This window comes from Aspergillus heteromorphus, assembly GCF_003184545.1.
Source record: "Aspergillus heteromorphus CBS 117.55 chromosome Unknown BO70scaffold_7, whole genome shotgun sequence".
Lineage (NCBI taxonomy): Eukaryota > Fungi > Ascomycota > Eurotiomycetes > Eurotiales > Aspergillaceae > Aspergillus > Aspergillus heteromorphus.
Genome location: NW_020290412.1, coordinates 528285 through 545137, shown reverse-complemented (window position 1 = coordinate 545137; position 16853 = coordinate 528285). Strand labels below are relative to the sequence as shown.

Here is a 16853-nt window from a genome sequence, read left to right as displayed (position 1 = left end):
TTAGAAAATCTATTAATAAAATAAAAAATAATTAAATTAGTTAATTCTATTTAATTAAAATAATTAGATATCTCTATTTCTGAAGAATCTAAAAAATCTAATATAAAGAAGAATTTTTTTAATTCAGAAATATTAAAACAAATATCTGAATTTTTATTAGATAATTAATTAAAATAAGATCAGTTAGTAATCTTAGATTAGTTAATTATTAAATTAAGCTAGTTAGCAGTTTTAAATAATTAGTTAAATATCTTATAAAATAATAATATAATTATAGAAGATTTATTATTTTTATTATTTAATTTATCTTTTTTACTGCCTCAGATTCTTATTAATAATTTAAATATTAATAAACTGATTAATAAAACTGAGTTCTTAGATATTAAATTAATTAAAGATCTGAAATAGACCCGCTCAGAATTATTTAATTCTAATTTTAAAAAAACTAGACTTATTCTTTAAATTATTTAAATAATAATTAATTATATTAATAAAAATAAAATTCTTTATATTAATTTCTTATTACTTTTATCTCTGTTTATTAACTAGCAAGAAATAAAAAATTATATATTTTTAAACTAATTTACTCAGACTGCCAAAACTAAAATTAATTAATTAAAAGCTTTAAATACTTAGAATATATATTTAATTTATAAAACTAATAGAACTGAAGTATTACTATTAAAATAGATATTTTTATATAAATTTAATAAAACTAATTATCTAACTAATTTTAAAATCTAAATTTATATTAAAAATAATTTATAGATATCTGATTAATTAAAAATATATACTAGTATTCTTATAGTCAGATTTATATAGATTTTTTTAATTTTAATTACTGTGTTTAATCTGGAAATTAATTAACTAAATATAATTATTATCTTTTTTAATAGTCTTATTAAGAAGAAAATCTATATAGATCTAATTTCTGAATTAGAAAATAAATAAATAGTTTTTTTATTATAAAAAGCTTTATATAAATTAAAATATTTATTATTTTTTTAATAAAATACTCTAAAACAGAGACTAATAGTCCTAGGGCTTAAGTTTATTTAGAAAGATTAATATATCTTTATTAATAAATTTATAATTTTAATAATTTTTATAAATAATATAATTTATATATTTTATAAATTAAATTATTAAAAATTTAATAAATTTAAGTAAGAATTAATAATATTATTTAAATTCAAAGATCTTAAAGAGATTAATTTATTTCTTAATATTTAAATCTTATATAATCGTCTAAATAGAAAGTTGTGGATTTAATAATTAAACTATATTAATAAAATTATTAATAAATTTAATTTAGAGTAAAGAAAAAGCTCTAAATTCTTACTTTTAAGTAAGAAATTAATAAAAAATTTATTTTATCAGACTATTATTAATTAAATTTATAAATTTTAGTAGAAAGTAGAATCAGTTCTATATTCTATAGTTTAGACTAGATCTAATATTATTAAATTATATTAGTTAATTTTAGAATATCTAATTAATCCAAGCCCTAAATATCTCAGAATTATAAATTATTTAATCTTTTATTTAAAAAAAACAAAGAACTTAATTATTAAATTTAGCTCTAGCTCTATTTTATTTTAAATAATTAATAATACTAGTTTTGCTAATAATCAAGATTATACTAGTTTAATAAAATATATTATTTATTTATTTAATAATTTTATTAATAAGCTAAGCAAAAAACAGTATTATATAATTTTTTTAATTATTAAAACTAAATTATTAGCTCTAACTACTACAGCTAAATAATTTCTTTAATAAAAAAGATTTTTTAAATAAATAAGATTTAATTCTAATTAATACTTCTCTATATTATATAATAATTATTAAATAGTTAAAATTTTTACTAATAAGAATTTTCTATTTTGAACTAGTCTAAAATATAATAATATTATTAATTATTAATTAAGACAAGAAGCTCTGAATAAAATAATTAATATTTAATAAATATTTATTAATAAAATATAAGCAGATAATTTAACTAAGCAGTTTCTTAATCAGAAATATACTTAATTTATTAAATAATTAAATATAATAATTTATTAAATTTTATTATTATTATTTTCTATTTTTAGTAATTTATTTATTTCAGTTTTTCTGATATTTTATCTTATCAAAACTGCGGGAATATATTAATAATATAAATAAATTTATTAATTTACTGTCTAAGACTTATTAGTTTACAGTCTTAGATTAGTTGACTATCTTAAATTATTAATTAATAGACTAATAATTCTAAGTTCTATCTATTCTATAGCAAAGTAAAAGATCTTATTTTTATTAATTATTCTAATCTTTATTTAACTACTGATTTTATTATTCTCAGCCCTGTTCTATTTATATAATTTTTATATAATTTTTATATAATTTTATATATTTTTATATATTTTTAATAGCCAATTGATTATAAATATAAATAAAAAGATTTCTTAGTTTTTAATTAGTTTTTTAATAAGTTTTAATTAAATTAAATCAGTTTTTAGTCTCTTTCTAATCTTTAATTTTTTTTATTATTTTTTTTATCTTTTTCTTATCTTTCTTTTATCTTTATCTTACTTTTATCTTATTTTTATATCTAATTTATATAAGAAAATAAGAGTTTAGTAAAGTCTTTCTAAGAGATCAGAGAAAAGTTCTTACTTAATTATCTAATCTTTAATTTTTCTTATTTTTTACTTCTCTTATTTTTCTCTCACTTTTATCTTACTTTTGCATCTAATTTATATAAGAAAGTGAAAGTTTAATAAAGTCTTCTTAAGAAAAGTTCTTACTTCTTAAGAAAAGTTCTTATATAGTATCTTTAATATTATAAAAATTTTTAAAATATCTATTATTCTGCTTATTTATATAACTTTATAATTTTCTAATTAAAAAGTATAATTAATCAATTAATTTAATTAATTAAAGATAATTTAATAATTTAATTAAAAACTTCTTTTAATAATAATATAAAATATAATTAAATAAAATAACTAATCAGGCTTATAACTATCAGATCTAGAATAATAATATAATAAAAATCTAATTCTATAATATTGCTGCGCAGACAGTTAGATTATATAAATATAGAATCAGATAATAATCAGATATATATAAAGTTATATATAAGATTATATATAGACTGATCCAGGTTGATCAGGGGTTGAAGGGCTAAATCTTGTTCTGTTATCATGCCAAGCCCTCGTTCCACTTGATACTAACTAAGTCGGATTAGCAGCAATTCTCGGCAATATTATTATTATTATTAGTACTACTACTACTACTATGGAAGATGAATAATAATCCAATCCACATGGCCCTTCTCCGCAGCGATCTCTTACGATTCGAAAATTAAACACCCCGTTACGGAGTATCTGCCACCCGGATCTGGGGAGCTTTCTCCGCATCAGGCAGGTCGACTCCACCAGCCCTAAAAAACTGCCTTCCCTTGGCCCGCTACACCCCACTACTCTGGTGGATCATCTCTATCATCCGCCAATTATGATCCCAGCACGAACATCATGAACATCTCAAAAAGTAGACTACCTTCGAGAATCGAATGGTTGTCGTCGCCGTGCCTTTTCAATCGTCAAGCTTTTCTCCACCACGCGTCAACGGATCTTCACATTATGTCGATCCCCCGCCTTTGAGAGCCCTGATGCGACGAGTGACTTGGATCCTATGCGGCGGACTGGCCTACTTATTTAAGTAGATAACTTATCCAACCCCGAGAGTCCTCACAATCTTGATTTCTTCTCTGCCATCTGCCTGCCTTCTTGAACCCTCAAGATGACCACCACCCACAATAAATCCTCCACCAATAACCCGGTCCCCGCCGCCCCTTCCTCAACCGACGACTCTATCGACCCAATTGATTCCTCCACCATTGACTATGCTTCCTACGGAGTGAGCCACGTTGAATCGTCGAATGCCGATTATGGCTCCTTCGGTCCCCTCGCGCATGTTGACACCGCGCAGACCCAACTCCCCGCGTTTGGCGGCGAGCTGCAACCCGGTCTTTGGCGGCCTCCCAAGCGCCGGATGGCGAATCCCGCCCCGTTGGGTCTGTGCGGATTCGCGCTGACAACCTTCCTCCTGGGAACCATCAACATGCAAACGCGCGGCATTACCGTACCTAATATCATTGTCGGTCCGGCTATGGCGTATGGAGGTCTAGTACAGTTGCTAGCTGGCATGTGGTAAGATTAAACCCAACGCCTTGATTTGGAAAAAAAAAAAAAGAGTAACCATGACTAACTATGCATTTTTCTTAGGGAAATGGCCGCCGGAAATACCTTCGGCGCAACGGCCCTATCGTCCTACGGCGGCTTCTGGATCTCTCTCGCCATGATCTTCATACCGGGCGGATTCAACATCCAAGCGGCGCTCATCAAAGCCGACAATGGGAGCTCCGTCATGTTCTACGATTCCTTCGGGCTGTTTCTTATGGTTCGCTCTCCCCTTTTCCACCTTATGCACTTTCCCCCCGATGCGAAATACTAATCTTCATTCTAACCCTAGGGGTGGTTTATATTCACATTCATCCTGTGGATCTGCACTCTCAAGTCCACCTTTGCGTTCAGCATCCTCTTCTTCCTTGTCGACGTTGCCCTCCTCCTCCTGGCTATTGGTTACTTGCACCGCGATGGACAGGACGCCCCCAACGAGCGGGTCATCAAAGCAGGAGGTCTGTTTGCCTTGCTTGGGGCGTTTGATGCCTGGTATATCGCTCTGGCGGGTCTTCTGGACGATAGCAATAGCTTCTTCCTCATTCCCGTGTTCCATTTTCCCTGGTCTGAAAAGGGGAGGGAGTCGCGCCGGCAGATGGAGTTGGAGAAGCAGGCGAGTGGGGTTTGAAGGGGAAGGGGGGCAAGTGAAGCGATTCGCTATGATGGTTGGGTTTGTGTTGGTGGCTACTGGCTAGTGGGTGGGATAACCGTAGAGTTCCTTTTTTCTTTTTTTTTTTTTTTCAAGTTTGTGCCTTTACTTTCGCGGTACCGAACCATTGATTGGCCGTACCAATAGATAAATACATGGAACTGGATTCCAGCATATCCCAGGCGAATAGAACCTCTCCAGCATAGATATTAAATTAAAAAAAATCAGCAATTTCTTTGGCTATGACGGTCCCAGAACCGCTGGATTGCCCGCACGCAGGCAAAAAGCTAAAGGCTAATAATCTTCTCAATTTGTCCACAGATGAGTGGTGGATACATCACTAGTAGACCTAGAAAGTGAGATTCAATAATAGTAATTGCCCCAGGGTCCCGCCACCAGGGCACGATCCAATCAATTTGATATCGATAGATTCATCCGTGGTAGGGTAGTTGCCCCCAAGGGTTGAATATACTATAATTTGATTCTTTCAAGGATCATCTCACGCGCGTGGCACTAAGCAAATCCCCCCGCATGACGTAGTTAGTAGAGGGCGTGTTCCGTAAGGCCCGCCGTGCGGGGTAATAATCCAGAGTAACTAGTTAACTATCTAACTAGTTACTCCAAACACCCCCATAGTCACATCACATGACTATCCCGCCGAATATTATCACGTGATTGCTCACGTGCGTTCCCTATCCGATAGGGGGAAGGCAACTCATCCGATCGTATCGTTGGGGTGTTTGCCATCCATCCGTCTTGGCCTGTCGGAATTGGGTGGCGGATGTTCCGTAACAGAGGGAGTAGGATTTGAATAATTACAAGACCTTGGGGGGCGCGTATACAAGCGTATAGACTTGGGTAAAGATGAATAAATATTTATATGCCATTTAGCGCGATTATCTGTAGAGTAAGTGGAAAGGAGGAGTGAAAAGTAGTGTTGTATGTGAGTGAAAAGTAGTGGTGTATGTAGAAAGGAGGAGTGGAGCAGTATGTCGGTAATGATAGTAAAGCAGCAGCAGCAGCAGCAGCAGCAGCAGTAGTAGTAGTAGTAGTAGTAGTAGTAGTATTAGTAGTAGTAGTAGTAGTAGTAGTAGTAATGGTATAAGACAGTGGCAGAAAGAAGCAAATTTGATAGGAATTGAATAATGTTCAATGTTAACAGGAGTAGTATACCTACCCGTAGGAACTAACTAAATAGAGGCCTCAAAATATGTATTTTGCAGAATTGGCCAATAAGAAGGCTGGTACAGAAGAAACCTGAAAGCGAAAATTACTATATATGTTGATTAGGGACTCCTAGAATTATATATATATATATATATATATTCTAAACGGGTTGGGTTTATTGTCTATCTTCAAAAGTAGTAGCATAAGGTTCAGGGTCGGATTTAGTATTTACTGATATGGGCTAAAGCTCAGTATAACCACCGTATAGTCTAAGAATCATCTCAAGAATCTTCAATCTACTAAGCCTTTCTGACATCCGGCTCATCCTTGGCGAAATCCTCCCAGCTCGCGCGATCTGCTCCATTCGGTCGACTGGCGCGGAAGAACCGGTTATCGACGCCATCGATGTCCGCAATGGGGCGGACCACCTCGATGTCGGCGTTGTAGGCGTGGGAGAACCAGGTCTCCGTGAGTGCGGCGGGACCACCGGGGCCCTCGTACAGATGCGGGAAGCCACGCTGCATGATCTTCAGCACGGTGGACGAGATGCGGTCGACACTGTCGCAGTGACGCAAGTTGAAGAAATCCGCCGGCTGCGCGGCGCGCATCTTGTCCTGCACGGCATCCGAGTACTTGCCCACGGCGAAGAGGAGGAGATCGTAGTGCATCAAGGACGCCTTGGCGTGGTACGAGCCGCCCTGGTTGGCGCGGTGGTAGAGACCGGTCAGCGCGGCAATCGCGCCCATGCAGCCGGTGCCGTAGTCGGAGATGGGGAACGGGGGCACCACGGGCGTTGAGAGACCCATGAATTCTCCCTGGGCCCAGGCGATCCCCGTCACCTGTACTTCGGATTAGCTGTCGCTCGAGAGATCTGATCCCGTCGACGGGGGCGTACTCACGCAGTCCGCGATCTGCTGCCAGCCGGGACGACCGGCCCATTCTCCCTCGTATCCAAAACAGTTCTCGTTCACGTAGACGTAGCCCTTTCCGCGCTTTTCTCCAAGAGCTGCCAGCGCGTCGGGTCCGTATCCCAGCTTCTCAAGGGCTCCCGGCCGGTATCCATCCACGAGGACATCTGCGTCGGCCAGCAGCTCTTCGAACTGCCGGCGCCCTTCTTCGGACTTCAGATCCAGGTCCGCAGCGTGCTTGCCCATGTTACCATCCACTTGGAAGAAAGGCACGTCGGACAGACTGGGGCTGGTAATCTTCAAGACATCCGCTCCGTACTCTGCCAGGATACGCGCAATGGTAGGACCAGCGATGATACGGCAGAGCTCTAGGACCTTGACTCCCTCCAGGATCCTCTTGCCTCCGCTGCGGCTAGCAGGGAAGGGCGTCGGGGGTAGATTGCCGCTCAAGCGGGTGACCTTCCACGGGGGCTCCTGCACGTTGAGTTTACCCTGGCAATACATCCATCAGTATCATCAATTATCCGTATTGCAAAGCACAGAATCCCGTACATGTGGCGTTTTGACGAAATCTTCATACTTGAAAGCCGTCACCCCGGCCTGTCTCCTCTCCTTATTCATCTCCTCCAACTCCGCCGCACTGAACTTCTGCACCTGGCCCTCGATCACTTGAATGATCTCTTCGTAATCCGATAAATCCGGCCGCTGCCCTTCCAAGCCGATCATGTTGAGCGTTGTCGTGGCCTCCAACGAGCCGTGGATGTGGAAGAACTCGTGCGGGTTCCTGGTCTTATAGAGATTCGCGGACATGCGACGGTAGCCATTCGACTGGGCTGCGAGCAAGTCCGTGTCTTAGAACACATCAGCCCAGGAGCCCCTCAAACCCCCCGTAACCACCAAACCTACCTTTCAGCTTCTTCTTGACCTCAGGGTCTAACTTTGATAGCCCATCCACCTTGGCCATGTACGCCTGGCACCCAAATGCCGTGGCCCGCTCCAGGCTGATCCTCACGTGGCGCTTTTGCGCAGACGGTCCGTATCCCAGATCCGCAATCGCACCGGCCACCAGCCCCTCGACACCCTTCAATGCCGCCAAGGTCTCGGTCTCCTTGAACGGAATCGGGTAGTAAATCTGGTCATGAGTAGACGAGAACAGCACGGCATCTTTCCCCTCCGCCACCTCAGCAGGCAGACTCAGACGCTCGGCCTGATCGCACAGGTACCTGAAGATACGACCCGCCTCGTGAACAGGCGAGTATTCGTCCGCCATCGTCGCCTTCATTGATCGATCTCTGATAGACGAGCTGAGCTGGAGTTATAGAGGATTGCTATGTGTACAGTCCAAAAAACACACTTTTCATTTCCAATCCCGCAGGTAGATCGGGAAGGGGGAGGAGGAGCGAGCTAGCTATAGCGAGGTCTGCGTAAACCGCGAATGAAAAAGTTATCTCGTATCGTATCGTCTGCGGGGATGTGGGGGACATCCAAGGAATATATATGCAACTGGCAGCTAGCTCAGGCTCAGCAGGCGAATTTCGGCAATGGGCGGAGGGGATATTGCGCCGGGTCTTATTCCGAGGGGCTAGTCGTCCGTCGGGTCAGGCTGGATGCACACACATGACTGTCTGTCGACCGATCGGCAGGCGAAGGCCGCTATTATTATTGTTATTGTGAGGGCTTGGGAGGCGAATCGAACCCCGCAGAAAAGCGAAGGGTTCCGAAAGGGATGGGGAGGCCTGTTTCGGATCGGAAGCGGAAGCGGAATCGGAAGGGGGCTTGGCTTGGCTGAGGTAAGTAGTATTATTAGTATTAGTATCCGGTCGGCCATGACCGTATATTTCTCTCCGCAGTGACTGTGGCGGTGTCGAGAATCTTCGCGACCGGGGCGTCCCGGTCCCGTCATATTCTACTGCGTTTCAGTACCGGATCTTCCTCACTCATCCTCATCCTCATAGACACACAGGGAGGGAGGCACACATATACATACATACATACATACAAGCTTCCTATTAACATCAAAAACCAGCGAACCGCGACCTTTCTCTCTTTCTCTCCACCGTCGAACATCCACACGAATGGGGGGGCCGTCGCGCCAATCAACCTGGCAATATCCTCGCACTGTCGCATTGCCTCCCTGTAGCATGCATCCCGCATCTCACTCAGCCTTGGTGATCGCGCGCGAGGTCGCGGTAATTGCCACGACGCCATGATAGAAGAATCAACTGGTTTACTGCGGTGAATGGTGAGGGGAGGGGGGGAGAGGCCAAAAAGAGAAAATACTATTAACAAAGCGGCATATGACAACTGGGCATCTATCTATCTATCCATCTATATAAACAACACAGCGTAACCCCATCATTCAAACCGTAACAAGCCATCACCCCCAGTAGCCACAGCCAACTCCTCCACCACGCCGCTCAAACCCCGCACGAGTCCCCTCACAAACTCCCCCTTATCCTCCCCCTCATTCTCCCACCCCACCACCCCCACATGGACCACCCCCGCCTTCACAAACGAAACAACCTTCATCGGCTGCGCCGAATCACCCGCCGGGGTGAGAAGATCCACCCCGCACTCCTTCCCCCCAAAGGACATGCTGTCCGCGTCGTCCCAGTCCTGGTGGTGCACGATGGAACCGAAATATCCAGACGCAGGTGCACTGTCACCATCACTCACGGAACTGGTGGTCCAGCCGCATTGCTCAGAAATCTTCTCGAAGCCGAGGAAGTCGTAGGATGAGGAGGTGGCGCTCTGGCCCTGGACGTATTTCAACAGGTCGAGTGCAGTCCACCCGGGCTCAAAGGCCACGCGCACGGGGGTGAGGGCGTAGCATGGCCCGTTGACATCTTCGATGTCGGATAACGGCAGATGCGGCGTGCGGCCCGACGTGACCGCCCCGAAGACGAGATCGGTTTGGTGCAGGGTGCGCGCGAGAAGAAGGGCCCAGGAGGCGGTGAGGAGGGTGGCTGTGGTGATTGAGTTTTGGATGGGGGTGGCGATCGAGGTGGGCTCGCTGATGAAGATGGCCTTTTTCGGTAGCATGGTGGGTTCGGTACCGGATGGGGATGGGGTGAGCGCGGAGCCCGTTAGGAGGTCCCGCCAGTATGCCTTTGCCGGGGTCTGGGTCTGCGGGGAGAGCGTGTGTGAGATGTACGCGCTGAAGGGCTTCGCCGGGCCCAGAGTGCCACTGTCACTGCCAGAGCCAGATCCAGTGGACGAATAGAGGGTGTTAAGGTCGGTCAGAAGGGCCGGGAGAGACACGCCGTCGTAAAGGGCGTGGGAGAGACCCAGAACGAGACAGGATTCTCCCGAGTCAGTGTCCTCGACGAGGAAGATGCGGACAAAGGAGGAGCCGAGTGGGAAGGGGGAGTCACTGTCTGCCGTGCAGAGGGTGCGGACGGACTCGCTCAGGTTTGACGTGGTCTGGTGGGTGGTGATCGAGGCGATGGGGTTGTCGAGGACGACTTGTAGGAAGGAGGTCCCGTGGGCGATGAATACCGTACGGAGGATCTCGTGTCTCTTGACGAGGTCATGGCAGGCACGAAGGAGACGTTCCCGGTCGATGGACTTCAGATGGAGCATTGTGTATTGGATCGAGGTCCGTGGCGGGGTGACAGTGGCGCGGATATCCAGGGCCTGCGAGTCGGTGACCGGGAGAACGTCGGTGATTGTCCAGGCCGGATCAGCGAGTTGAGGACGCACGGTGTCCAGGAAGGTGGGTAGATCAACGGGGCCGAGAGTCGAGAATGTCTTGTAGGGCTGGATCGTCGGGACAGATCGCAGGGTCTTGAGTGCCGTGGCTGCGTCGCCGAGACGCATCCGCTGGAAGATGTCTGCTACCGAGAGGCTGTGCCCTTGGCTTCGTAGGCTGGAAACCAGTTTCATCGCGAGCACGGAGTCGCCGCCGAGGCGGAAGAAGTTGTCGTCGACGTCGATTTGCTCAGGCGTCAGGCGGAGGACCTTGGCCCATGCCATCTGGAGGATCTTCTCGTTGGGGGTTAGGGTTGTCTGTACGGAGCTGGCCGTGCAGGCTGACTTGAAGCCGTCGCGGAGCTGGGAGAGGATGGACATTGGGATGGCCGTGGCGAGCTGGGTGAGGAGCGCGTGGCTGAGCAGGCGGTCGATGATGACATAGGCCGACGGGGCCATGTACGATGGGAGGCTGTCGGTGATGAACTTGTCCAGCTTGCGTAGGGCCACGGCGAGGGTGACGGGGATGGTGGCGCAGATGGTGGCCTCGAAGGGTTGCGAGCCCGCGCAGAGGATCTCGTGTGGGGACGGGATCAGCGCGATGTCGTTTCCGTCAGAGACCGGCTGTTCGATGAAGACCAGCAGCTGGGGATCCTCCGTGTGGGACACGGCTGCAGACGCGCGGATGTTCGACGGCAGATGCTTCGCGAACTGGGCCTCGATGTCGGCGATGTTGACGGGGTGGCCCTGCACAGACACGACGTTCTCCTTGCGGCCTACAAACACCAGACTGTTGTCCTCCGTCAGCTGCACCAGATCCCCCGTCGCCTGCACGCGGCCTGTCCGGCCAGCACAGGACGAACTGCCTGCCAGCAGCCACACAGGCGACTCCACCGTGTCGCCAGCCAGACCCCCCTCCAGCCAGAGCTCACCCACGCAGCCGATGGGCGACAGCAGTACCGGGTTGCGCGGGTCACACACCCACGGCACGACCACGGGGGGGTAGGACTGGCCCTGCTTGATGCCCTCGTCGGCGCGGAGTCGGTTCTGATGCACCGACAGCGGGGGGGTGGAGTTCCACCGCCAGATCTGGTTCAGCTCGGCCTCCGGAAGACAGGAGATCTCGTCGATGCGGCGAGAAAGACCGCCGCTCAGCTGCCTGACAGCCATCTCCAGCTGCACCAGGATGCGCTCCATCTGCGGCACGGCCACCAAGCTGCTGTCGAAACTGGCGCAGACGCGGAACCCGCCCTTGCGGATGCCGCAGGCCAGCATCAGAGGGTACGGGTTGAAGTGCAGCGCCTCGCGCACGACGTCGCCGAGCTGGAAGCCCAGCTCGCTGCCCACGTACTCGGGGTCGGGCTGGACCACGAGTCCGGTCGGCGCCTCGCAGGCGTGCTGCGCGTCGTGGCTGACCTTGCGGATATGCTGCATGCCCATGTGCTGGTACGGGGTGCGGGCCAGGATGCCCTGCTGCACGGCCTGCAGGAAGGACTCGACGGAGCCGGCACGGTGGATGTGGATGCGCACGGGGACGGTGGCGATCAGGGGGCCGACGATGCTGTCGACGCCCGCCAGCGAGATGTCGCGGCCGGTCAGCGTCTCCCCGAACACGACGTCGTCGTTGCCGGTGTACTGCGACGAGACCAGAGCCCAGGCACCGCGGATCAGCGTCGCTAGGGTGAACGGCGACCCGGACACCGTGTCGAGCGGGATCTGGTGCTCAATCAGGGCATCCGGGATGGGGAGATAGTCTCGCGAAGGCAGGCCAGGGAATTGCGGCCCGACGGCGCCCTTCAGTTCGCGACGCCAGAACTCCTCCATGGCCGTCTCGTCGGTGGCCCGCACGTACTGGACGAAGTCGCGCATCTGGGCCTGAATCTCGGGCTGCTGGCCCTGCAGGGCGTCGCTGACCTTCTTGAGAATCAGGGGTTCGGACCAGCCGTCGTACAGGACATGGTGGACGGTCCACACCATGCACCGCGTGCCGTCGGGCTGGGAGACGATGGCATATCGCGCCAGGCGATCGCCCAGGTTCATCTTCTCCGCGCGGTCCGCTTCGAGGTACTGCGCCAGATCGGTGGCCGACTTCCACGAGACGCCTTCCTTCAGGACGATCTGCTGGAGCCCGGGCTCTTGGAGCTGCGCGACGCGCGTGCGCAGGATCGGGATGGCGGCGGCGACGGCCTCCCAGGCCTTCTTCCAGTCGTCCAGGTCGACGTCGGACGGGATGGTCGACACGCGCTGCGCGACGTAGGCCTTGACCGACTTCAGCGAGAAGGTGAAGAGGGACTCCTGGGTGGGGGTGCAGGGGTAGATATCCTCGATGGCCTGTTGATCGAAGCCATACAGCTCGGCGGCCTCGCGGCACGCGCTGTCCTCCCCCTGGGCGATCAGCGAAAAGGCCGGCGTGACGGTCTCCTCGTCGACATCGCAGATGCGGACACAGCCGGCCATGGCCGACAGGGTGGGATGGCCAAAGGTGTTGGCGACGGACAGGTCGAGCCCCTGGGCGCGACACACCGAGGCCAGCCTCATGGCGGCCAGCGAGTCACCGCCGAGCGCGAAGAAGTTGTCGTGTGGCCGAATGGCGTCGGGCTGCAGCTTCAGGGTCTCACTCCAGGCCTGCCGCAGCCTGGTCTCCAACTCACTCAGGGCGCGGTCGGCGGTGGTGGCGGCGGCGTCCTGGTCCAGCAGCCTCAAGTCGACGGTGGCGCCAAACTGCCTCAGGCGCCTGCGATCGGTCTTGCCGGAAATCAGGACGGGGATGTGGCTGACGGGGATGTAGGCCGTGGGCACCATGTAGCGCGGCAACACCGTCTTGACCTCGGCGTCGGCGTCGGCCAGCGTCCTGCGCAGCGCCTCGGGGAACTCGACGGCGGTGATGTCGCCAGCCTTCACCGACTGCGATGCGACGAAGGCAATCAGCGTCGCCTGGCCGCCAGTCCCCTGCGGCACAATCACCTCGGCGATGACGGTCACGTCGGCCGGCAATCGCCCCTTCAACTGACTCTCGATCTCGCCCAGCTCGACGCGCTGCCCGCGCAACTTCACCTGCGTATCCTTCCGGCCCGCAAAGACAATCCCCGCCGAGCCATCGGGGTCGTACTTGCCCAGATCGCCCGTCTTGTATAGCCTCCCCTTGCGGCCCGCGAACCCCGCCGCCCCGCGCCTCAACCACGCCGGATCCTCGATGAAGGCCGCCGCCGTCTTGTCCGCATCGCCCAGATAGCCCTGCCCAACAATCGGCCCCTCGACCAGCAACTCCCCGACCGCCCCGACCGGCATGAGTTTCTCGTGGTCACTCGGGTCCACAATCCAGATCACCGCCCCATTCCCCGTGCCAATCGAGATGTAATCCCGCCCTGTCGCCGTATCCCCGTTCACCGTGCATCCAATGGTGCATTCGCATGGGCCATACCCGATGATGATCCTCGTGTCCTTCCCCCAGAGGGTGACATCCCTCGCGGACGCAGCCTCCCCGCCCAGTCCCAGCCCGGCCAGCGACGCGATCACGTCGGGCTCCAGGATCCGGGCCACGGACGGCGTGATGCCCGCGTAGTTGACGCGCATGTTCCGAATCACCCCGTTGATATCGTTCAGCCGATCCTCGTCGGACGGGATGCACAGACAGCCGCCGTTGGACAGGGTCAGTAGCATGCTGTCGATACTGACGTCGAACGCGTACGACGCAAAGTCCAGGACGCGGGAGTCCTCGGTATACCCGACCGCCTTGGCGCGGGGGATCGCGCTGCTGGTGTAGGTTTTGTGCGAGATCTGCACGCCCTTGGGCGTGCCCGTGCTGCCGGACGTGAAGATGAGGTACATCAGCGTATCCGCGGGCACCGGCGGCAGCTGCGGCGTCTCTTCCAGCCGGGGGACAGCCCCCTCCGGGAAGGCTTCCTCCTCCACGACGAAGAACTTCCCCTCCGGAAGAATATCCCGCGAGAGCTCCGCCTGGCCCCGCGACGAGATCATCACCTGCGCAGAAACCTGCACGGCCATGTTCTGCAATCTCGCTAGCGGCAGCGTCGGATCCATCAGCGCGAACGTGCCGCCCGCTTTCATCACAGCGAGCACCGCGACGATCGTCCATCGGGACTTCTCGAAGCAGATCGGCACGAAGTCGCCTTGTTGCAGCCCCAGGTCCTTCAGGGCGAGGGCCACGTGCGTGGAGTACCGTTCGATCTGGGAATAGGTAAGGGTCCCGTCCCAGGAGTCGATGGCGGGCTTGTCGCGCAGGCTGTGCGCGCGTTCGGTGATGAGGGTGTTTGTGCAGAAGTCGTAGGTGGGTGGGAGGACGTGGTTCCAGGTCCAGAGGTCGGAGAGGTCGGTGGGCGTGGGACGGAGGGTGGATTGGATGGTGGTGGTGGTGGTGTTGATGTCCGGGGAGAGGAGGAGAGTGAGTGTGTCGTGGAGCCGGGTGATATGGCGGGTGATGGTGTAGGGGAGGGTGTTGGGGGTGGTCCAGGTCGGGTGGATGGTGAGGGTGTTGGTGATCGGGGTGTAGGTGAGGGTGAGGTGGATGGTGCCCTGTGGATAAGTGGGTGGTCAGTAGGCAAACACGACGACTTTTGGTAGTGTTCGATGGGTTAAGGAGGAGCGCACCTCATCTTGACCCTCACCAGGCGATTGCGACAACGACCCGGTGCTGAGCACGATGGACGAGGCAGAGACAGGCCGGCTCGCAGCGGCGGCGACATGCCGCGCGATAGCATCCGCCGCCTCCCCCACGCTGCTCTGCAAGCCAGCCAACACCTCGGTCGACACGCACTTGGTCGGCTGCTGGTCGTCATACGCCCACTCGAACTCGACCTGCCCGTCTTCTCTCGTGCGCAGCAGCACAATCAACCAGGCCAGCAGGACAATCTCCTCCTTCATCCGGGTGGGAGTCTGGTCGGACGCCAGACCAGCCATCTCGATTAACCCGGGGTTGGAATTGGTAGCCATGGCCCCAACAGCCTCTGGCTCCGGCTCCTGCGTGTTTTGCGCGTGTGTGTTGCCCATTATTCTGGAGGCAGCCCGGCTGGATTTGGTGTAGGGGTGAATAGAGGGGGGAGGGGAAAAGAGGGGGAAAGAGGGTTAGTTGGATTAAATTCACCGACTAGAGAGAGGGAGAGAGAGACTCTGCAGACTGCAGTGACGGAGTGGTCCACATGGCCTTATTATTCGTATCGAACTGTCTGTCTGTTTATCTACCCAACCAGCAGTTGAGTCAGCCGTCGACTGTTGCCGAACGAGCCGTGAAGCATCATTCCAATTCTACCGAGATCGGCTGGGTGGTTAGTTAGTCTTCGGAGCTCCATCAGCTCCAATCCCCCCCTCTCTTGGTACTCCGCCGTACTTCGTTCGGTACTAGATACATACTGTCAGTACAGTGCAACAACAACAACACAAAAAAAAAAAGGAGGGGCATGCAGAAATTACCAACCACTGCAGCACAGACCGACCCCGCCGAGCCACGCTAAACAAGGAAAAGCGACCAAAGTGAGACAGACCGCGCCGTAATAATTTCACGCGCAAAAAAAGTTATCTGATCCGCGTAGCGCCTTGGCGGGGCTCTAGATTAAACGGCTTGCAAAAATGCAATTAGGTAAGACTTACTCCCTGAGACAATCCATCATCGAGCACCACTTCCTTTATTCTATCTATTTATCATGGTGGGATAAATAATCAGATCCGGAGGCTTGGTGGGGTCGACCGGATCAAATCAAACCAGGGCAGCCGAAGTCTGTGATTCTCTTGGTGTAGGTAGATAGATAGAGAGGAGAGAGGTTGTGAGTGTGAGGTGCAGGGTGCGCCTATTTCCTGTGACAGTGCGGTGTACCCCACTGTACCCGACCGCGCTAGGAATACCAGGTATTTCGCTGTGGGAAATAATGGGAATGGATACCTGATACACTGACTGTGTATGATACGCTATCAATCTATTGTGGGCCGGCCAGCACGCGAAACCGATCCACCACCGTTGACGGGAAAGTAGGAAAGGAAAGGAAAGGAAAACGAAAACGAAAAACGCACAACTTGCAGGTGCAGGCGGTTGGAACCGCTGGTTTGGGCTGGTATCCGGGGGGGGGGGGGTGAGATTTGCTCTAGAAAAGTTAAGTTTCAATTGCATTCTCAATGACAGGAATAAGGAAGAACCTCTGGATCATGCTCACTACAGAGACATTATTGTCCAAGAGAAACTATCCAAGCATGTAGGACACA

At 49.4% G+C, this 16853-nt stretch overlaps 3 protein-coding genes across 3 annotated transcripts; 1 reads left to right on the top strand and 2 right to left on the bottom strand.

The window, feature by feature from the left end:
• Positions 1–3789: 3789 nt before the first annotated feature.
• Positions 3790–4857, top strand: BO70DRAFT_378440 (acetate uptake transporter family protein; the record flags this gene model as incomplete). The annotated part of the gene is made up of 3 exons (XM_025545265.1): positions 3790–4199; positions 4275–4449; positions 4522–4857. 3 exons carry the CDS (start codon positions 3790–3792, stop codon positions 4855–4857), a joined length of 921 nt encoding a protein of 306 aa, XP_025401032.1.
• A 1385-nt stretch (positions 4858–6242) lies between these two features.
• Positions 6243–8561, bottom strand: BO70DRAFT_311565 (CAIB/BAIF family enzyme). Its single transcript, XM_025540186.1, has 4 exons — positions 7860–8561; positions 7506–7804; positions 6945–7445; positions 6243–6884 (listed from the first exon to the last, which is right to left on the bottom strand). The coding sequence occupies exons 1-4, from the start codon at positions 8233–8235 to the stop codon at positions 6345–6347; spliced, it is 1716 nt and encodes a 571-aa protein (XP_025401031.1). The 5' UTR covers positions 8236–8561; the 3' UTR covers positions 6243–6344.
• Positions 8562–9308: 747 nt separating this feature from the next.
• Positions 9309–15560, bottom strand: sidD (nonribosomal peptide synthase SidD; the record flags this gene model as incomplete). Its single annotated transcript, XM_025547568.1, has 13 exons — positions 9309–11765; positions 11808–11859; positions 11890–12029; positions 12060–12086; positions 12123–12461; positions 12492–12518; positions 12558–12560; positions 12600–12710; positions 12744–13028; positions 13059–13260; positions 13291–13364; positions 13407–15176; positions 15252–15560. 13 exons carry the CDS (start codon positions 15558–15560, stop codon positions 9309–9311), a joined length of 5796 nt encoding a protein of 1931 aa, XP_025401030.1.
• Positions 15561–16853: the final 1293 nt, after the last annotated feature.